This window comes from Chrysemys picta, chromosome 3, assembly GCF_011386835.1.
Source record: "Chrysemys picta bellii isolate R12L10 chromosome 3, ASM1138683v2, whole genome shotgun sequence".
Lineage (NCBI taxonomy): Eukaryota > Metazoa > Chordata > Testudines > Emydidae > Chrysemys > Chrysemys picta.
The window spans coordinates 203,187,010-203,209,894 of NC_088793.1; the positions used below are offsets into that span (position 1 = coordinate 203,187,010).

Genomic DNA, 22,885 nt, shown 5'->3' on the forward strand with positions numbered 1-22,885 from the left:
TGCATCAGTAGATTGGATGGTCAGAGTTTCCAGGGTCTACATTTGAAAATTAGTTTCCTAATTAGTTTTAAGGCTTAATTGCTCCCCTTGCAGCTCATGCTCATTTAACAAGGTATGTAGTCTGTGATCCTCTCAGGATATCTTGGAAAATATGGAAACGCTCTTCACTGACTACAGCATTTGCACACATGAAGTCTCTCAACAATAATAAATCAACAAACACAATATAATGTTAACAATAAAATGTCTTATGCCTGTTTTTAAAACCATCTCAAAGGACATTGTGATCTTCATGAAAAGTTCAGTAATACACCGAAAGCTTGCAAGGCATGATTTGTTGGACCAGACTGTTTACAATTCAGATTATATTCTATCCAAAGCCAAAAAATGGAACTACCTTAACTTTTTTAAACGTAGTGACAACATTGTACTTGCTTATCACATCATTTTAACAAACCCAAGCACTTAAAAGCAAGGAAATGAAAAGTTAAGGTCAAAATAGGTCTTGTGCTAGGAATACTTATTTGATCACATCCTAAGTATCTGAACTTTGACCCACGGATTAATGGTACGGTGATGGTAGCATATAAGTACATAGTTAGATTGTTGTCTCTATACATGTAATTCACAGCTCTTTTGCTGAAAGTAACAATCTACTTTTTAATCTTTTAATAAAGTATTATGTAATAGATACTACATCCCATGTATGACACAAGTTGTAGGCTAATTTAGCAACTAAAAAGGTGGGCACCTTTTTTTCTTCAAGTCATTTGTTACATCTTTTCTATTTTTAGGGGGGAAATATATATTTATATTATTATATTATTTATATATGCTATATAGACCACTGCAACCTGAATTCCACAGTTACCTCAGTTCCCATTTCTTGTCTATTAAAGGTACCACATCCTATAAGAGAGGGGTTTATTTAAATACTGACACCTGGATTCTTGACCTGCTTTGAGATGGATCTGGAGTTGCCTTAGGATCTCTAGTTAATTTGCTATCTGTAGTGCCTTATTCTGCTTGGTTTAGACTATTTGATTTTTAGAAATATGAACTGTTTCAACCGATAAAAATGACCTTTGCAAATATTTCATTAAATATACATGGGTCTTTACTATTTCTTTCGAGGTTGTATTTTTGTTTTCATATGCATCTATCCCATAACTTGAAGACTGTTATCCTAAGAGCATATCTGGTCCATTTGCACATCAAATATATAATATAAAAACATGGAATAAACATTGTGGCTTCTCTGCTTCATAATGCAAATTCCACAATTTGCATACACTGCTGCTTTCCAAAGTTCAGAAAGTACAGACTTAGATTTCTTAGGTTGGTTCGCAGTGTTCTCAGAGAAAATTTTGTGTTTGATTCATGGTGCCATATGTTGTTTTTTAAACAATTGACTAATATGAGGAGCAGGAGAACATCGGATACAGAATAATGGGTTTCTTTTTATTCAGATAATCACATCATTATCACAAACTATTAAAAGTTGTGGAAGGTAAGGTTACGCAGTTGGAGCAGAGATTGTTTCTGCCACCATTATTTAAGGTAGGTGGGACATTGTTGCGATTAAATGTATGTCAGTAAAGGAAATCATTGTAATTCTACGAGGAAACACATTGATAATAGGAGTAACTTCTTAGAGGTTTGTCAGCCATAGTGAGTCTTGTCTACCATCTCCTCATGGCACTTTTGCATTGGTGCAGCTGGAGGTTAATATTGGATATATAAATGTGACTGATAACCGCTAGGTTGAGGGCCAAGCGATTGAAGATTGCTGGTATTTATTTTATTATATGCACATATCTAAATACATACACCTCTACCCCGATATAATGCGACCTGATATAACATGAATTCGGATATAACGCAGTAAAGCAGCGCTCCGGGGGAGCAGGGCTGCGCACTCCGGTGGATCAAAGCAAGTTCGATATAACACGGTTTCACCTATAACGCAGTAAGATTTTTTGGATCCCAAGGACAGCATTCTATCAAGGTAGAGGTATATAACATTTTTTAAAACTGGTTGAGAAAGTTTGAGTTCTTCATGTTGTTAGCATGTTCCCATTCTGTTCCCTCACCATCAATTTTTCCTTCCCTTTTGCAATTTGTCATACTTGTTGCATTGCTTCTTAAATTAGATTGTAAACTCCTTGCAGTAGGGACAGTCGTGTTTACACCGGGGCTGAGCTCAACGAGGCTCTGCTTCTGATTTGGGCCTTTGGAGTTTACCATTACTGAAATGAACTGCACGGACCACATGTCAGTGCTTTGCGAGAGGTCGAACAGCCCAAAATTACAAAGGTTCTTAAAATAACAATTCTAATCTAGGGGTACAAACGCTCCGCAGAAATAATCCCACGGCAGCAAGCCTGAGTCAATTGACGGCTCTGAGACCCAGTAAGAGGGCACAGTCTCAGAACCTGGGCTTCAGCCCAAGTGGAAACGTCTACACTGCTATTTTTAGTCCCGCAGCGTGAGCTCCGCAAGCCCAAGTCGCTCTGAGACTTGCTGCTGTGTTTGTTTGGTTTTTGCAGTGTAAATGTATCCTAGATTTCCTTGGATGCAAATGTACCAATTTCCATTATCACCTAAAACAGTGGTTCCCAAACTGGGGTTCGCAAAATGTTACAGGGTGTTCTCGGGGAAAAATTCTCTAATGGCCGACAGAGCTGTCCCTAGAGACTCCAGACAGCACGGGGCCAGCAGCCCGGAGCCCCTGGACTTCCAAGAGCTAAGCAGATCAAAGCAAGCATATCTATCACACTGAGGAGATTTAAACTTCAAGACTCCTTATAAAAAATGGAAAGGGAGGTGGATTTTTTTGCTGTTTTTAAATTAAATAGGCAGCTAGGATTGTTTTTAAAATTATTATGAAGAACAAATTTAAGCTTTGTTGTAACGTGCGTTGTTTGCCCAGACTGCTCAAGACCTGAATGCTTGTGTAGGAGGAACTCTTTGAGTTGGCTTCTTAAATACCTTCATGCTGTTTCATATCTGATACTCCTTGATGACACACAGGAGTCTTGTCTTATAACAGGCTTATTCAAAGTGATACAAGCTACGGAAGTGAGATCTTGGAAGAGTGTTGCTGTTTTCATAATGTAATAAAAACACTGTAATGATAAATAATAATGAATAATAAATAGTGTGCAATAAGCATGTCATAAAAACAAATTTTATATTTCCAAGATCACTGCTTTTATAATTTATGCTGAGGTAAGGGAGAAAATCCCTGGAAATATTCATTTTTAGGAGGGGGTTCAGGAGACTTGACATTTTAGTAAAAGTGGTTCACAGGTTGTTAAAGTTTGGGAACCACTGACCTAAAACATTCACTTGCTGTATTATCTGTAGTATTGTTGGGAAAATAATGCGCATGTTATATAATATGGGATTTAGAATGTTGTACATATAGGTGAGACATATACATTGGGTTACATATTTGTCCTCGTGACTTATCAATATACTGTCATATAATATCAATGGCATTAATTAAACTGTTATACCAGGAGTTGGCAACCTTTCAGAAGTGCTGTGCCGAGTCTTCATTTATTCACTCTGATTTAAGGTTTCGCGTGCCACTGATACATTTTAACATTTTTAGAAGGTCTCTGTCTATAAGTCTATAATATATAACTAAACTATTGTTGTATGTAAAGTAAATAAGGTTTTTAAAATGTTTAAGAAGCTTTATTTAAAATTAAATTAAAATGCAGAGCCCCCCGGACCGGTGGCCAGGACCCGGGCAGTGTGAGTGCCACTGAAAATCAGCCATAGATTGCCTACCCCTGTGTTATACTATACCAGATCATACAGGAAAAAGAAGCTTGTTGAATCGTAACACATAAACCAGCGCCATTTGTTCTCTGTGGATTTCATTCCCTAAAAGTCCTGCTGGCCTTGAAATAATGATTTGCAGCTAACACATGATTAACCCAGAAGAAATTGGAAAGAGCAGTTTGATAAATTACAGTAGATTACAGAAAATCAAATCAACTGATAAACTAAAATCATGAAGTGTCTCCAGTCAGTAGGGTAGCAATTGATAAGCAACATACCAGAAGCGTGTTGCAGGCTGCTTCTCTGAAAAATGGGAGATAAATGCCAAAGTGACACTGACATTCAACTTAATTTGATTTTTCACATTGGGTTGAAGGCTTCTACATTGAGAAATGATTTCTTCATTATTTTCCTTCTGAATACTAGCTCTACAATGTTAGCAGAGATTTCTCTCTGATGTGGCTGAAATTGGGTGTTCTGTTTCCCACACTTTGGAGCATACAAATGTTTTTCTCCATAAAAATAACACTCCCCTCTAGCACGGTCGTGTAGGCTGGATCTCAGAACACGGGATGTGTCTGGTTGGTTCCTGGCTCTGCCTTAGTCATAACATTACAGAATAAGAAATGGCTGAGATGATGAAGCCCCTCTAAAACCCGAGGCTGTAGAGCTGGTGGGTTTCCACTGGAATTCTACAAGAGCTTTGGCCCAGATCCACAAAGGGACTTAGGCACCTAAACCTCAGACTTAAACACCTACGTTTGGGGGTAGGCACCTAAGTCTAGGGTTTGGCTCCACAGCAATTCACAGAACTCCTGCTGAATTCTGTAGGCATCTAAACTCACTTGGCACTTAAGTTTTCAGGGTAAAACTTCCCTTAGCGCCTACGTTTCTGCCTCTGGGCATGCGCACTGCTGCCTCCCTCTAGGCGTCCGGACACTTTTCTCCTGCCGAGCCCCGGAGTGATTCGCAACCCCGAGAAGACAGGCATTCGGCCGCCGAACCCAGGTACGGGGTCCGATCTGGTAGGCATGCTCAGAGGCCGCCTACCGGCTCGTATCCTATTCAAATCTAGGAGGAGGTGGGGGTAGTGCCTATCTTTTAACTTTAACCCAATGGTTAGAGCACCCCCTAGCATGTGAAGACCTAGGTTCAGTTCCACCCCCTCTCTGCCAGAAGTGGGGAGAGGATTTGCACAGGGGTCTCCCACCTCTCAGGAGAGTGCTCTGCCCACTGAGCTATGGGATAATCTGATGTGGGGCCCCCTCACTCTCTCCTGTTGAAGCTGTTCCGCTGTGGATAGATAATAAGAGTGATTGGAGCAGGTGATTGGACCCTGGGTCTCCCAGGTGGCCGTCCTAACCTCTGGACTACAGAGTCATCCTCATTCTCTTTCTGGCCCAATGACTGTTTCACTGTGAATAAATACTTAAATAGTCATTGGGCCAGAGAGCGTGAGCGTGACTGACTCCAGGTGGGTTCCCATTCATGGATCACTAAGCAGTCCATGTAGCCTGGACTTAGGAGCCTGTCTCTGAGAGAAGGGTGATGTTTTTTAGCACACCCGCCCTATCCTCATCGGGTTCCTGCCATGTACTGGATTTTGCAGATAGCATTCTAAGGCACCCATCTCCCATTCATTGTATAGGGCACCCAACTCAGGCTTGGTGGATTGCACTGGTGTTCCTGTGATTTTTCTAGATGCCTAAAAGTTAGGTGCCATAGTGCTCAGCATTGTGATGCCTAAGTCGCTTTGTGGATCCAGGGCTTTGTATTTAAACTCTCTCTCCTCTTTTGATCCAGGTCTTTAATCAGTTTTCCATAGTGGCAAATGACCAGGTACTGCGCTCCCAAAAGAAGAGCGTGAGGATGAGCGCTCTTCTATTCACCTCTGATCCACTGAGATCACGTCTTATAAATTATTCACTTTTCTCTTGCTGTTAGGAACCATTGAAAATCTTTTTATTGTAGTTGCAGAAGAGAGGTTCAAATTCAGGAAGTTTTTGGTGCTATTGTCTAATATTCTGTTTGTATTTTTTAAAGTATTTCTTTTCCTTTCTCTTTGTTAATAGCTGACAAAGCTTGAAAAACAGCAGCAAAGGAAAGAGAAGACCAGAACCAAGGTACCCTCTGAATCAAGTAGAGAAAGAAATGCCCCTCGTAATAAGGACGACCCCAGTGCAAGCAGTGGAGCAGAGGGAGATGTGTCTTCTGAAAGGGAACCTTGATCCTCAAAAGCAGGCCTCAGGTATGAATCCTTGTCACTTGCCCGGATACTCTGACAGTCACCTTGCAAGTGCCTAAAGGTCTAATAGTGATACCCTTGTTCGCAGTGACTAGCCTCAGGGGCTATTTGTAGGGCGAGGTACTTATTCATTATGAACAAGGGTCTCCTCAGCCTGGCCCTAAACTAGACAGCTAACTTGGAGATGACGGCGTCTTTGATTTAGAGATTTCAAAGGTATATCTCCTCTTCAGTTCAGCTTCTTGAACAGTCACTTTTTTCTCGTTTACAATTGGTTGCGTTTCCAATGCCTCTACTCACCCCGAACCCAAACTGTGGTGTGCATGACCGAGTGAGAGCCTCAGTCCCATTCTCCCCCCTTTAGGCTGGGCGAAAGGGTCCAAGCATAAAGAAGCTCTGAAAGCCTTGGTTCCAGCCAGGAGAGGACTCCCACAATAAAGAACCCTGGCTGCCTTCTCAGGACCCCACTGCAAGCCCTGGTGTAGGGGGAGTGCCAGGGGTTGGTGGTAGGAGGGGTGTGTTGAAGGCAGAGTCGCAACACGCAGCCCGGGCTGAAACTAGGAGAGTAGGGACCCTCCCAGCTGCTCACCCTCTGCCTTCCATTCAGGGTGATCCCTCCTGCTTGCTGCTTGTACCACCAGCATGGGATGCATTGGGAGCACTGGTGAGAGTGTCTCCTTACTCTTAGTTATGGTGCCTGACACTACAGTGATTTCTGGCTGCCAGAAGGAGTAATCGCAGGCAGAATCCTGGTCAGCCACCCTAGCCCCGGCATGGAACATGCTCAGTGTAGACAGGATCTCCAAACAATTTAGCTGCCAAATTCGAGCAAGTCTGTATTGCTCATGTGCGAACTGAGATTTTCAGAAAGTTATAACTTGGCCAGATGTGGGTGGATTTTCATGGGGACAGCAAAAAGCACACCCCAGATATGGCGGGGGAGCCCTTACCAAATTTCAAGTCCCTGCTGCAAAGCCAGGGAGAAGCTAGAATGTCTCAACAAAACAGTTATAATTTTTTTTAAATGGACAAAACCCCTTTTTTCTTAATATCATTCTCTGAAACAGCTAAACTTGTTTAGGTGAAACTTCCCCCCCACCCCCCCAAATTCAGCCCAAGGCTGAATATAGGTATCCACATATTTATGTATATACAAGATATCTTTGAGTTTTATGAACTCAAGTAGCAAATAAGCATTTATTTCCAAAAATATACCCTGCTTCTTTAAACCAGACACTTAAAACATTAAAATGAACTCTAAAGTTGTATGTTTTGCATTTCAAACTACAAATATGTATATGATCATTTTGTGAACCACGTTCACTTGCAGGTGATAGGGTGTTTTTGTTTTTTATCATTTTCCTGTGAGAGTTTGTTCGAGTGTAGAGATTGTCCCGTTTCACTCACATAGTTGTTGTTGGGGCATTTAGTGCACTGGATGAAGTACACCACATATTGTGATAGGCATGTGTAGGACCCATGGATCTTGATGTTGTTGATCGTCGTAGCAGTGGAGATAAGTCTGCTGGTTTGGCATATGTTGTTCTGGCAGGGTCTGGTGCTGCTTTGAGTTGTTGGGTCCTGGTCTGTGGATAGCTTGCTTCTGATGAGGAACTTAGAGAGGTTGTGGGGGTGTTTGAAGGCCAGAAGAGGGGGTTTAGGAAAGATTTCTTCCCAGATGGCGTCCCCATAGAGTATGGACTGTAGTTGTTTGATGATATCCCATATGGGTTCCGGTGTGAGGTGGTAGGTGACAACTAGGGATGCAGTCCGAGGGGTTTTTATTTCTGTCTGGAAGCAGGTTCCCTCAGGGTATTTGGGTGGCCTGTTCCACAATGTGAACGACTTCTCTGGTGGAGTGTCTGTGTTCGGTGAATGTGGTTTTGTGTGTGATAAGGTGTATATCCCAGACTTTCTCCTCTGAGCATATCACTACGCTATCGAATGAACTCGCACAGGAAAATGATAAAAGACAAAAACATCCCATCTCTTGTGGGTGAACACTTTTCACAAAGCCATCGCTCTATATCTGAGCTATCAGCCCTCATCCTCAAAGGAAATCTGGACGGCACTTTCAAAGATGAGCCCGGGAGCTCAAATTCATTACTCTGCTGGACACTAAAAATCATGGACTGAACAGAGACACTGGATTTATGGCTTGTTCCAACAATCTGTAACCCACTAACCCCTCTTTTTGTCCTATGACTGCAGAGGTGCTTGAATGGTCCCTTACAATATGTGCTAACTACTTACGCTAAACAATCTCTTCTACCTTGTGTTTTGCTGTGATGCTGGGAGTTCCTCTCCCAGCCCTGAAGAAGAGCTCTGTGTGGCTTGAAAGCTTGTTTTTCTCACCCACGGAAGTTAGTCCAACAAAAGATATAACCTCACTCACCTTGTCTCTCTAATATCCTGAGTCCGACTACAGTCCGACTATAACTACACGGTCTTCATTAAAGATATGGCAGAAATAGGAGTTCACAGGCAGGCTTCTGTAAAAAGAGAGACTGTCAAGATTGGGGCTGTTAATGTAGAGGAGATGAATAGGAGGACATGGTAGAGGTGAATAATGAATGGTATACAGAAAGTAAATCAGATGCTCCTACTTATCCTTTCTTATAATAGAAGAGCAAGTAGCATTCAAAGAACGGCAAGACAGCCCATATAAAGCGTATTAAAGGAAATATTTTCATACAGCTCATAATTAACTTGCAATAGGCATTGGCACAACATAACATTGAATCCTAAATCTTAGTAGGAGTCAGATGACCCATTCGTATGACTTATGCGAATGTCTAAAAGAATTAGACATTGATATGGCTTATGAGGCCATCCATTTGCCATTAGATGGTATTAAAAATAGAGATATAAACCCTCATGTTTTAGGGCATCTTTTTTTTTTTTTTAATTACAAACAAAATAAGAAGAAGCTGGCCATTTACTAGTACCTGGAATTGACCACTTTCAGCGATGGGATACTGGAACAGATGGACCACTAGTTTGGTGCCATATGTCAATGCTTCTGTTCCTATAAGAGAATAGATTCATAGGTTATAAAACCATTGTGATCATCTTGTCTGACCTCCTTTACGGCACAGGCCTTAGGACTTTCTTGAATTAGTTCCTGTTTGAACGAGAGCATATTTTTTAGAAAAACATCCAATCTTGATTTAAAAATAGGTGGAATAATATAGGAGTTGTCATACATCTTTGAAACTAGATCTTTGGAAAGGGAACGTAAGTAGTAAATTCATTTGTGCCTGGGATTAGTGGAATAAATGTACCTTACTCTTTTGGGTTTAAATCTTCTTTTGTTAACGTGTTGTAAATGTCATTCTTAAGCTTTTTGTAGGTTTTAAAACTCTTATGTTCTCACGCAAAATGCCACTTAATTTAATAAAATAATCTGAAAGAAAGGAGACGTCACAGATCTGCAATGCAACATTCCGACAGGACCATGCTTTTGGTATTTGAAAACTTGAAGCCAGGTAATTGGCATCCGGCATGCTCCCGAACGAGGAGCAGCAGCATGCGGAAAAAATGGACATGTTCCATGTAAACTGATCACACAAGAATAGCGAGTCGTCTTTTTCTTTTTCATTCACGACACAGATGGACTTTCTTCAGTTCATGATAATTATCAGCTGCAGACTTTTGCTTATACAATGTCACCAAAGACCCGTCTGCAATTCTCAGTGACCAGTTACAGTAGTTCATCATCATCATCGTTGGGTAGTTCCATACTTTTGCTTTTCAGACTGTCATGTAGGTGTCGAGGTGTCAGTGCTCTTGTGGGCTTTTTTTCTTTTTGTCTGGAAAGTTTTAATTCTTAACTAACTTTGTTCTGTGGGTATTTTCCTTGGTTATTGATCATTTTCTTGTATTTGTGGAGATACATGAAATAGTCAGTGGTGTGGAAACATCTTAATTGGTGGCATTTTCATTTACAGAAGCTTTCATGTCTCTCTTGTTTTCCAGTGTAGGACATTCCTTACCCTCATTTAGCCAGAATTTTCAGATGGCTTGTGTGGAAGAAATTGGAAATGTGGAAGGGTGGGTTAAAGCGTAGAAGAATAGGGGTGGGATTGAAGGATTGATGGTTTGGGAGATGGGAAAAAAATGTATAATCTTGTGCAAAATTTCCTTTGAAGATAAGAAAATGTCTTCCAGTTCAGTTAGTGTTCCCAGGTGATCAACAGTTCTGCATATATCGGGAAGAAATGTGACTTGCTTATTTGGTCAAACGGACATAAAACTGCTAAAAGCTACTTCTCTTTTTCTTATTCTGTTGCTTTAAGGCACATGAGCCAGAAGGTTTTATAGGACTTTATATTAGCAATAATCATACCATCCCCAGCCTTGTTCCAGCTAGCGAAGACTGGTTTATAGTGTCTCCTTTAAAGATTCTCACAAAGTCAACTCTCTTAAAAAAAAAAAATTCACGTATGTGGAAGAAATTGGACATGTGCTTGGAAGGAGGAGCATGGTGGGCTGAAGGGCACAAGGATAGGGGAGGTGTTGAAAGATTGATGGTTGCGGGGAAGAATGTAATTAATGGATTGTGGGGAAATATGAGTATGGAACTGATGGTTCAGAACAGAAGAACAGGTCAGACCGAAGGTCCATCTAGCTCAGGATTCTGTCTTCCCACAGTGGCCAATGCCAGGTGCCCTAGAGGGAATGAACAGAACAGGCAATCACCCAAGTGATCCATGCCCTGTCGCCCACTCCCAGCCGCTGGTTTGTTAAGAAGTGAGGTAAGAGCAGGGAATAAATAGGTGGATTTGTGTCAGTGGGCAGACTGTTGGTTAAGGAGTGTGGTTTTTGCTTAGGAGGCATTACATGAACCTGTAAGGCCAACATTTTTAGGGAAACCCCTGTTAACATTTGGCAGCATACCTCTGGTCAGGCAGACCTTTAGTCTAAAATGAGTTTTTGGAAAATAGTTCCCTGACAGTGAGGTGTGTTACACAAGCGTTATAAAGTAGTGGCAAAACCCGCTGTGAGTGACTGACTCAAAACTCGGTTGGATAAAGCATTTAAGGTTATACTGTAGGGGATGGTCCTAGGCTGAGGAGTGAACTATGTTACCTTCTATGTTTCTTTCATTTTTAATTTCTTATTTTTCTGAGAACTGCTGCAGGTTAAATGATGGTACTTTAAAAAAAATTGCCCAGTATTTCAGATGAAGAATCAGATCCCTATGTACCTGAAGCTATTGTCCAGGTTTGCATCTTGTTCTTTTTTCCTTTTTGTGGCGTTTGATGACTTGCCAGCCTGCCATGCATTAGTTCAGCTGCACTGAAATGGCTAAATTCAGTGGCGGGTGAGTGAAGCAGAATTTAAAACAAAGAGGGGACTCCTAGATGGTAGAGTGTTGTGTAGATGGGGCTGCAGTTGCATGTACCCTGTTCCTGTTTCAGGAAGCCGACAGAACCTGCTAAAGTGAGCCATAGATTTCTCATAGCTTTGCACTGGAAACTGACTCTGAAGAGCTGAAAAATCCTCGGAGGCCTTAACGTCATATATCAAGAAAGATCTAAGAAAGTGAATAAAATGACTGACTGTACAATCTTGTGCAAAATTTCCTTTGAAGATACAAAAATACTTTTCAGTTCAGTTTGAGTTCCCAGGCGATCAGTAGTTCTGCATATAGAAGGAAGAAATGTGACTTGCTTATTTTATCAAATGGACATAAAACTGCTAAAAGCTGCTTGTGTTTTTCTTATCCTCTTGCTTTAAGGCACGCCAGCCAGAATATTGCAGGGCTTTTCCATTAGCAGCGATAAGCATACCAGTTATATCTCTAGCCCCGTCCCAGCTAGTGAAGACGGGTTTGTAATGTGTCTCCTTTAAAAGATTCTGACAAACTCAAGCTCCATATTCTGACTCTTTCAGTAGAATAAGATACATTTTTCAGCAGCTCTTGTCCTGATCTGACCTTGGTGTGACTAGAATGAAATCTCCTGCCCTGAGCAGATTAATCTTGCTCCCACCTTATCCTATTCTGTCACCATGGATTCACAAATCAGCTGTTGGGTTGTCACACTCCAGGTTCCATCAATCAAGACCTACCAGACCAATTGTAATAATCATTTGTTTTCTCTCTCTCTCTACCAGCTAAAGCCCTTCCTCCTATTCATATCCATTGTGTACACAATCTAACTGCACCATCAATTACACTTTTCCCTCCTTCTTTTCCAGACACAATGCCTCGTACTTTCCTGGTATGTTTTTCGCTGCTTTATTCCTCAAAATCCCTTGTCTTTAAAAACCTCTGAGCTTGATTCTCATTTCCACCCACGCCGTTTTACACCACTACGGCAGCACAGACGGGGCATTAAAGTGGGTACAAATGTAATTTCCTTCCATTTGAAGGCCCCTTTACTCTGCCAGAGAAGCGTAAAGTAGCCTTGCTGTAAATGGGAATCAGGCCCCGCTGGGTCTGTTGTTGGTTTGACCCAAGAGACCTGAACTTTGTCCTGGCCTATGATATACTTAAGTGAAAATAATGCGCGCAGTGGTAACAGTCATAAAAATATTATGTGTAAAAACAAAACCCAGCTGTGACTTTGGGCGCTGAGAGAATACCCCACATCCTGACAATTGATAGGGTTATTAGGATCCATTCCCCACAGCTCTGAGCGTGATAATAAATGCCTTTGGGAGAAACTTCTTCACTCCTGACAGCCATTCATGCCTGCCATAATCCAGATCTAGTGTATAGAAGTTTAGCTGAATCTGGATCTGATTCTAGCTGGAGTCTAGTAAATTCTTACTCTCCAGCTCTGTGGTGGCCTGTCTGGAAATCCTGTTCTTTGTCCTCTTCAGCACTGAGAGGCACTGAGATATTTTGCCCTCCTGGCTTTCCCTAATAGCGAGGCATCTCTCTGAAAGCAGTGGCCACCATAACTTATTTCCAGAAAACATTGTCTCCAAGAGTTGGTTTGGAAGAGAGACCAGAAATGAGTCATCCAATTATGACTCCCTCCCTTCCCAATGTTTCTACATATTTTTGAGGATGACTTGGACAAATGGCTCTTTCCATTCATCCTGGCAGCTGCTGTTGAGATGTTTTGGTCCGACATCTAGTCCTCGCTTAGTACTTTGTAATCTCAGACCTGTTTGAGGTCTCTAAGACAAGGCTTCCCACCCTTTCTTTGAACACTTCCACTGATCTGCCCAAGTGATGTAGGTGCCTGCTTCCCACAGAAAATCAATAGCACATAGTTGCTTAAATCACTTAGGCACCTTTGAAATGTTTTTCTTTTACTAATGGCTATTTGTTACTCATTTTAATTTATTACCACAGTGACTAAGTTAGACCTGGCCCTCCTCTCAAAGGCTGGGCTATGATTTATCTGGTCACATATCCGGTATTGGTTAGAAACTGTTTATATCTGTGATGCAGCCTGGTGCATAGGGCTACAGGGATGAATTCCACAGTAAGGGTACGTCTATACTTACTTCCTGGTCCGGATGTAAGCGATCGATCTTCTGGGATTGATTTATCGCGTCTTGTCTAGATGCGATAAATCGATCCCGGATCGATCCTGGAAGTGCTCGCCGTCGACGCCGGTACTCCAGCTCCGCGAGAGGAGTACGCGGCATCGACGGGGGAGCCTGCCTGCCGTGTCTGGACCCGCGGTAAGTTCGGACTAAGGTACTTCGAATTCAGCTACGTTATTAACGTAGCTGAATTTGCGTACCTTAGTCCGAAGTGGGGGGTTAGTGTGGACCAGGCCTATGGTAGGTCACATACCTATTGGATTCAAGTGAATGAATGAATGAATCAGGTTGCAAGAGGAGTTCTCTATAAGGGCTTTAGTCTGTTCAGGGAAGATCTTGAGAAACCTTTAAGTCAAAACATTTCTTTGTCTTGGAATCCTGGAGTATGCAGTCCCGTGCTCCAGTCCTCGGCTCTGTTAATGTCCTCTACCTGTTAACGTCCTGCTGGCTTACTAACACCAGCTAGCCTACAGTTCACTCTTCAAAACGTCTCATGATAATCTAGATGATCCCTTCGTTTTTCGTACTTGAGTGGCGTATTACACAGTCAGTAAATCTTGCATTTCCACTGGCCAGTTGCCATTACTTTATTTGTTCTGATACTACTTACAATGTACTTTAGTAAACAAAAGCTCTGACCCATGGCAGTACGTAGGCTGGGGTTTGCCAGACGAGAATGCAGGATTTCTAATGAGATCTAATGAAGTGCTGTTTACCGAAGAAGTTTTGTTATGGATATGAGAATTATTTGTCTCTCTTCGCTGAAATCAAAACAAATTAGGTTTCTGTGACATATCACTGCTGAAATCAAGCCAGAAGGTAGAGAGGGTTACTTTAAGGGCTTACTATTATATGGTCTGTACTTCAGAGCAACAGAGGCTGGTCGTGTTTGCAACATCTTGTTTTAAGATTGGGGGAGGGGGAAGCACTTAGTAAATTCTTGCTACATCTTGTTAATAGCCCAACAATTTTGGTATCACCGTTACACTGCATGAATACAAATCTGCATATTTTCCCCTAGATGTGGGCTTTTCCTTTTTCTGGGGTTCCTTTAGTTACTTATTTTAGCTACTCAGCCATGCATTTTTGTCCTGGGTTTTAAATGGAGCTCTGATCTGGAGTGGTGTCGATAAGTGGGGTGTGCGTAGCAAAGGGAAAACGTTCATGGAGGAGACTTCACATGACTGCAAGCAAAGGTATTTTTCTTCACGTGGTTTGAGAGAAGCCTGTAAGTTTCCTGCATGTGTCTAGTGATATTCTTATTTCTTTTTGCATTTAACAGTTTGTCATACAAAGGCTACGTTGGATCCTTAAGAATTCACAGTTTACATTATCCTCAGAGTCGATCTTAAAAGACTTTGGAAAAGAAAGAAAAGCAGGAAAATAGAACTAAGAAATTATGACTCTACATCATTCTGTACTAAAAACAACCAAAGGAATGTTACCAGTTTCAGTTAAAATGTATTCGTAATAGTGAAAATGATTCACAGCATTTTTCTTTGTATCTGTGTTTGTTTTCACATGGTTTACTGCAGTGGTCCCCAACCTTTTTCGTCTGGCGGGCGCCAAACGACGAGCCGCGGCGGACGAGCATCCGCCAAAATGCCTCTGACAAGTGGCAACGTGAATAGGCGTCACCGCCGAAATGCTGCCGAGAAGCAGCGTTATCCAGATGCTGCCGAAAATCGGCGGCATTTCTGCGGTGACGTCTCTGGATGACGCTGCTTCTCGGCGGCATTTCAGCGGATGCTTGTCCGCTGACCAGTACGCGGGCACACTTAGATGCCCCGGCAGGCGCCACGGCGCCCACAGGCACCGCGTTGGGGACCTCTGGTTTACTGAATGAAGGGTGATTGTTTTTATGCAGATTGTAACAGAACATATGACAACACAGCACGTGATCAATTTCCGAAAATAAATCAGGTTTTTCCTCAAATTCTGACTTTAATTCTGAAGATATCTCAAAGCAAGCTTGTATTTTCATTTTCATTGTGTAGTGTCATGTGCTGCCTGTTTCCATAGCAATGTATAAATCTGTGTACATTACCATATATTGTACAATCTCTGTCTAACACCAGGTTTGGGAGTAGTCTTTTTTCATGTGTTAAAAAAAACCTGTCATTGATAATTTATCATGTGAAATATGTGTCTTATAAAACTTTTTTTTTTAAGAAAACACTTTATTAAACAAATTACGCTACCTTATCGCCCGTTGGTGTTTGATCTGGATTGCTGTGGTCTTGGGAACGCAGTGAACTTTAACAATGCAACTAATGCAGAGCACAAGTATCTGTCCGAAAAGTTTGTAATAGAAGAGTATCATATTCCTCTCGCCCTTAAAAAAATTCTGTTGACAAAAGTTTCTACCTTGGTACATTTAACATTTTAGGCATAGTCAATCTAGATCTTCTAGACACTTTCTGCTGGCCACCAAAATTTTGAGGCAGCTGCTCCATCTACAATATCTTGCATCTGGTGACATTTCTATCAGATTGAGAGACAGAATAGCCTTTGAAAACTGGCAGAGTGCAATGAGAGCAGAGAAATAGCAGACTACAAAAACTGCGGTTGTGTGAAAGCCCAGGAAATTTCAGTCCTGTCCCTTTAACTCCTCTGAGAGGGGAAATTAAAGGCTGTGGTGTCTGCCTCTTTGTTAGCTGTAGTAGGACATTTATAAAATGTATTTGTCAAGGAAGGAGTCATTGTTACCAGGGTAACCCCAGGCAAGAACATAATTCCTGCTAAATAGCTGAATAGCAGTGATTCATAAAAAAAAAAAATGTTTGTCATACATTGGTTTCAGTGTTCTGTGAACAGAAGCATTTATTTTTGAAATTTCCTTGTATGCCTGCATGGAATCTAAATTACTTGTGTCGCTAAATTATTCCTTTACAAGATGAACCATTTACTTTCTGAAGCCTTACATTTCCTCTGAATTCTGTCTCTGTACCGTATGATGTGAAAACGGTGTTATATCCAGTATTGTAGCGCTACCTCACTGCTGAACTGGCGTTCTGAATCCAATTGTTACTGTATTGACATAATTGCAGACTATAAAACCGTCCGTGCTCGCTTGCTCATGTTGCGTTTCCAAATGCTGCTCTCTGCGTGTGTTTATAATTCACAGTTTGTCTAATAAAACATTTGACTGAGGACAGGAAGAATTCAGAAACTCACCATGTATGGCTATTTTTACAAAGATTTGGCTGGCCACAACCCTGGCACTCTAAACAGAGCAATAAGTAGCTAACATGGGTTGAAAGGTTTCATTTAATCTTGCTTTTAATGGTTCACTTGATTGGAGACTCTAATCTTGCCCCCACGCAGACCATAAACCACATCAAGTCATTTCCTGGTGTGAAAGGCATTTTGCGTCTCCATGTATAAGTGGTTGTTTTTAATTTGGGAGGGAGGGGATCATTTCTCTCCTAACGTGTCTTGTCACTTTGGAGTCTTTTGGTCTGTAAACAGTGTCCTGACAATCTGGAGCAGATTGGGGTTCAATCAGTTGTGAGGAATGAATCCGACCAGCTTCAGAACAGAGTCCCAGACTTCCGAAACGCTGATGCTCTATTTGAAGCAACGGTTCCACTTGCTTTGGGATCCCTCCGTTGTACCTACCTAAGCCCTTCGATCACACACTTACCACAGCCCGCGTCTGAATTCTTGCATTCCGTCATGCCATCAAAGTATGGCATGGACAAAATCCCCCCTTTTGCATTCGGGAAGGTAAATTGTGAGACATCTAAATCAAAGACTAGCTTTTAAAATCCAAAGAGAAAGCAAGTACAAACTAAACAAACGTTGAGCAGAATTCTAGGGAGATGAGTGTGGTGTTTCTCTCCCGATCTGTCATTAAAATGAGGGGAAGGAGGATCCGGTGGTATGGGGGGCTAGCCTGCAGTTGAGGAGCCCCGCAGTCAATAACCTGCTTTGTCACAGACTTCCTGTGTGACCTTGGACATATCACTTAGCCTCTGTGTCTCAGTTCTCATCTGTACAGTGGGGCTAACAACACTGCCCTGCCTCACAGGGGTGCTGCGAGGAGAAGAGTGTGATGCACTCAGATACTCCGGTGATGGGGGCCATATAAGTACCTCAGACAGACAGAACCGGGCAATGTCCAACAGCGCAATATATCCAAGACAGAGACTTCCTACCGTTCTGTCTCTGGTGAAATGTTGTTCGAACACCACATTGGGGGACAGAGGGCTAGGACAGGGAGTGAGGGGATTTCCTGAGACTAGGGGGGGCTTCAGGCTGGGAAGGGGCGTCTCGGCAGTTTCTACTGCCATTCCTGGGCAGCTGGTGCCCAGTGCTTTCCCCTCCCTCTCGGTGACGTCCCCTGTCACCCACCTAGGTGCTGGTGCACTGGCCTGGGGGCTGGTCCATGTGCTCCTGCCCCTCCCCCAGGTTGAGTGCCTCTGCTGGTAGTCCTACCTGCTCCCCAGTGGCTAGCCCAATCTCCTGCATCATGGTGGCCATTCCAGCCCCTCCTGCTGCTCTGCTCTTGTCTCTGTACCCCTCCCCGTGTGCCTGTGTGTGGAGGAAAACATAGCTGGGTCCTGCTCTCGCCCCTGCAAGAGTCGAGGGGCAGAAACTGAGATCCACACCCCCCGTATTTACATTGCGGGAGAGCTAGCCTCCGCCACCCCTGCACCACATCATGATTTGTGGAGTAGTCTGGCACCGATGCCACTGTGGATGTAACTATGTAGAAAAGATTGATCTAGATCTTACACTGTGGCTTCGCTGTCACAAGGGCATTATCAGGAGCCGAAGTCCGGATTCCACAGCGAATGAACATCACACAGTCTTCACTTCACAGCTCCTTGCTACCAATTTATACTGGATGGGTTTTCTGAGCTCCTTTCCATCCCAGCATAGAATCCTGCTGCATTTCTACACCAGAAAGCCTGTGGGTCTTACAACAGGCTCAAAGTTTGGGGAGATGGGAGGGTTTCTAGCCAAATAATCTGTTTTCATGTTGCAACAATGCCTCAGGAATCTGAATGGAACTTTAAAATGTCTCCTAGTTTTAATTATTCTGGTCGTGGCAAAACACAGTCTTGGGCTGTGAGGATATCGGCAACCCTGGCACCACCCTAACTGGGCAGAAGTTAGAAAACCTCATGATTAGTAGACTTAGAGTGGGGCTTTCCTGCTGTGCAAGGCCTATCAAGAGTAGGCTTGCAATGTTCAGCCCCTGCATACAATACATGGTTGCTGTTTGAGTTAGGATTTTTTTTAAGTAGACACCCTGATTTCAAGAAAGCAGTGAGTTATGCGCCAAACGTTAAGCATGCACTACTGCTCCTCAAGTGGGACTGTGGAGAATGGACCTCATACGGCGAAGTTAACAATGTTTGCATCCCCCTAACGCAGCTAAGACTTCTCTTGTGAACTGTGAATATCTTAACTTCAATGTCCTACAAGCTTTGATTTACAAGAGCAACATAATGTTGACCCAAGGGTAGGTATAATTCCAAGTGCTAATGGATTTGAAACAACCCTCAGTTCTGAATGAAAGGCAAGACTGCTGGGTGCTGCGTGATGCTGTCTGGATATGATGGACTGTGTCCATCAAGGCTAAAAGGTCTGATGGCTTCAAATACATCATCAATGTTAATCCCATCCAAGCCTTTTGTCCTTAACCCACTCCAATAAATATGATGCCACAGTCAGCCTACAGATGACTAATGCTGTCATGCTTGCAGCTTAGGTCAAGAGTTTTGTTTACTCAATTTTGATGAGGCCCAAGATACTGGCAGTGTTACACCGAAACAAGTTTCCACATGACAGCCTTTTATGGCATGAAAATGTAGCTCTTGTGCTTGACTCTTTGGCCAGTTTTTGTTGTGTAGCAACGATGACAACTTCTTGTTGAAATCTAGATCTCATTAGGTGTTAAATTGTTTTGTTCTCTGGTTGGAGGTAGCATGCTATGTAGTGGGAGGAAGAAAGGACTTACCGATCCCATGTTAATGTGCAAGAACCAGCAGTCACTGCCTTTGCTAGGGTAATTCCCGACACAATTGGGAAAGACAGAGTGACAGATGTCATTGAATATTTCAGAGACTCCAAGCTTGTACCTGTTTGTTGTGTGGTTGTTCTGGTACAGCCTTCTGTGACGTTATTGACATAATCTGGGACCATATAGAACATAGTTGCAACCAAAATCCTGTAGTGGCACCAAATCTTGTATAAAGGGGGTCAAATGAGGTGTCTAAGATAAGATTATGGTTTACTGGTTATGATTATGTTGTCTACATGTGTGTATCAATTTTGTAGTTGAAGTTATGAATATTGGCTCTATACTGTCTGTATGCTTCTGGGAAACATCCCAGACAAGTTGGTGTTAGCTTTGCCCAGCCTGCTTAATGGCCCATTAAGGACCATAAGCTATACAATTGACCCATGGAGAGAAGGCAAATACGCCTTGTAACTCTGCAAAGTATGCAGGAACTTGCCCATGTGACTCCAGACTCCATTTTGCTGTAATTTTCCACAGTAAGAACAAAGAGGTGTTCTTACACCTGGAAAAGACTATATAAGGCTGATGCCTCGTCTCCATCTTGTCTTCAATCCTGCTTCTTACCTCTGGAGGGACTTTGCTACAAACTGAAGCTCTGAACAAAGGACTGAGGACCCATCCCACTGGGGATGTTCCAGAGACTTGATTTGAACCTGTGGTTTATTCTATCGTTGCTGCAAGCCTGAACCAAGAACTTTGCCATTACTGTATGTAATTGATTCCATTTAACCAATTCTAGCTCTCATCCATATCTTTTTCCTTTTATGAATAAACCTTTAGATTTTAGATTCTGAAGGATTGGCAACAGCGTGATTTGTGGGTAAGATCTGATTTGTATATTGACCTGGGTCTGGGGCTTGGTCCTTTGGGATCGAGAGAACTTTTTTTCTTTTAATGGGGTATTGGTTTTCATAACCATTTGTCCCCATAACGAGTGGCATTGGTGGTGATACTGGGAAACTGGGGTGTCTAAGGGAATTGCTTGTGTGACTTGTTGTTAGCCAGTGGGGTGAGACTGAAGTGTTCACTGTCTGGCTGGTTTGGTTTGCCTTAGAGGTGGAAAAACCCCAGCCTTGGGCTGTAACTGCCCCGTTTTAAGCGATTTGTCCTGAATTGGCACTCTCAGTTGGGTCCCGCCAGAACCGCATCGTTACACCTTCCAAAGGTTTTTTTGCCCTCACTTCCGCCTAACTTGTTTCAAGACTGAGCTTCATAAGTTTACGGAGGGGATGGGATGATGAGACTGCCTACAATGATGTGTAGCCGATCTGCGACTGCCAGCAGCAAATATCTCCAATGGGTTGGTGATGGGACACTAGACAGGGAGGGCTCTGAGTTACTACAGTGAATTCTTTCCCAGGGGTCTAGCTGCTGGGTCTTGCCCACATGCTTAAAATCCAGCTGATCGCCATATTTGGGGTCAGGAAGGAATTTCCTCCCAAGTCAGATTGGCAGAGACCTTGGTTGGTTTTTTTTTTTTTTTTTTTTGCCTTCCTCTGCAGCATGGGGCACGAGCCACTTGCAGGTTTCAACTAGTGTAAAAGGTGGGTTCTCTGTCACTGGAAGTCTTTAAATCATGATTTGAGACTTCATTAACTCAGCCAGAGTTTAGGGGTCTATTACAGGAGTGGGTGGATGAGGTTCTGTGGTTTGCGATATGCGGGAGGTCAGACTAGATGATCCTGATGGTCCCTTCTGGCCTTGAAGTCTGAGTCTATGCGTACAAAAGTTTAATCCTTTCCTTCATCCAATGAATCTTGATCTGAGTCAACTCATCCAGTCAGCTTTTATCACCGGTGTCTCCCTCTTTGTGACATGGGTGACGTTTTGACATGGAAGGGTATGTATGAGTGTTCCGGGGAGGAGGGGTTTAACATTACTTTATTTAGCTAACAGGCAGTTTTCCCTTTTTTAATCTGTTTATAAATATTCAGATTCATAAGTGATGAATCAGGGGGTGGTCATTTAGTCTCCTTTACACAGATTTGGACTCCTGGACATCTACTTGTGCTCGCTCATAGGCGAGGACGAAGCTGTGCAAAGGAGTGAGAAGAAGATGCGTGTGAAAGGAGGGAGTGGCCAGTTAACATCAGCTTGTATATGAAGCTGCTTCTTACTCAGAAAGCCTGAGGTTGGCTACCTTCACGCTGACGTTGCTGGAGTCAGAATCGGAGGAGGATGTTTTTGGGACACTGGGACCTTCATTCCTCACGATGCTGTATTGCAGGAATATGGATTAAATAATCGTTACCTTTTAACAAGGAAATGGGGCCTCAGTTGAGTAACCCTTGGTCCATTTCACTGTAACCCTCTTCCTGTCTTGCTTCATTCCTTGCTCATTGAGTGATTGGTCCCCACCCTCATGTGGCCGCTGACTCTGGATTGTGGGCCGTATGGGGTGAGGTTCGTGGTCTTGTTCAGTTAAGCACCTAGTAAGCTTTTCACTGCTGTAAAAACCACAAGCCCTATAAACACCGCTAAAAATGGGCTCATTGGAATGAAAAAGTGGCTGCTGTCTTGTAAAGTCCTAGGGAATGTTTCTTCTCAGGCGTCCCGAGAAAGCCCTGTGAAGTTTGTATGCAACAAATCGGACTGCAAGAAATGCTGCGTTTTGTTCTTTTTGTTTTTCAGCTTGAAATGCCCATGAGGGGTGAACCCAACTTCAAGCTGAATACAAATGTCCTTCATCTCTTTGTCTAAATAGAATATTTGCAGATCATCCAGGTGGGATTAACACCAACATTGAGGCAACTTACCATGGGTTTTTATTGCCCTGCCTTCCAATGCTACTGTTGGTTGCTCAACCATGGGGGAGTGGGGGGAAAGGATATCTTCTTGATCACTAGAAATTATGGTACGAGTCCTTTCAATTTACAGTAAATCTGTCGCCTGTTATATTCAGGCAAGACTATAATTATAGCAATAAAAAAGTGTATTGTGCATCATGCATGTGTTTGAGACAAATATTAAATCTATGATCTGGACTGGCAGAAAGAGTAGCCTAAGACAGTATTGTTATGTCATGTTGTGGAATCTATACTACTGAAGTGTGCTGGACAGTACTGGTAATATTTGATCTTTATTAAGTCAATTGCTACTGAGCAAATTATTGGCTATTTTCATTTGGCTTTGTATTTGATATAGAGAGAGACATGCACAAATTGAACACAGATAGAACTCTAGGGTTACAAACGTAAATACTCCAAAAATCAGGAATGGCTGAAATTAAGGCTGAACACAGAGCAAAATTTTCAAATTTCAGTGCCCAAAGGCTGGCACCTAATTACAAATGGTCTGATCTG

General features: G+C 42.6%; 1 protein-coding gene across 2 annotated transcripts in view; it reads left to right on the forward strand.

Moving 5' to 3' along the window:
- DTD1 (D-aminoacyl-tRNA deacylase 1) overlaps positions 1–15,749 on the forward strand; it is a 103,880-nt gene extending 88,131 nt beyond the window's left edge. For both annotated transcript variants that reach the window (XM_005287470.5, XM_065589820.1), the window contains exons 5-6: positions 5,868–6,043; positions 14,832–15,749. In XM_005287470.5, coding sequence (XP_005287527.1) covers positions 5,868–6,023 — 156 coding nt within the window. In that variant the 3' untranslated portion in view covers positions 6,024–6,043; positions 14,832–15,749. The remainder of the gene's footprint in view (positions 1–5,867; positions 6,044–14,831) is intronic.
- Positions 15,750–22,885: the final 7,136 nt, after the last annotated feature.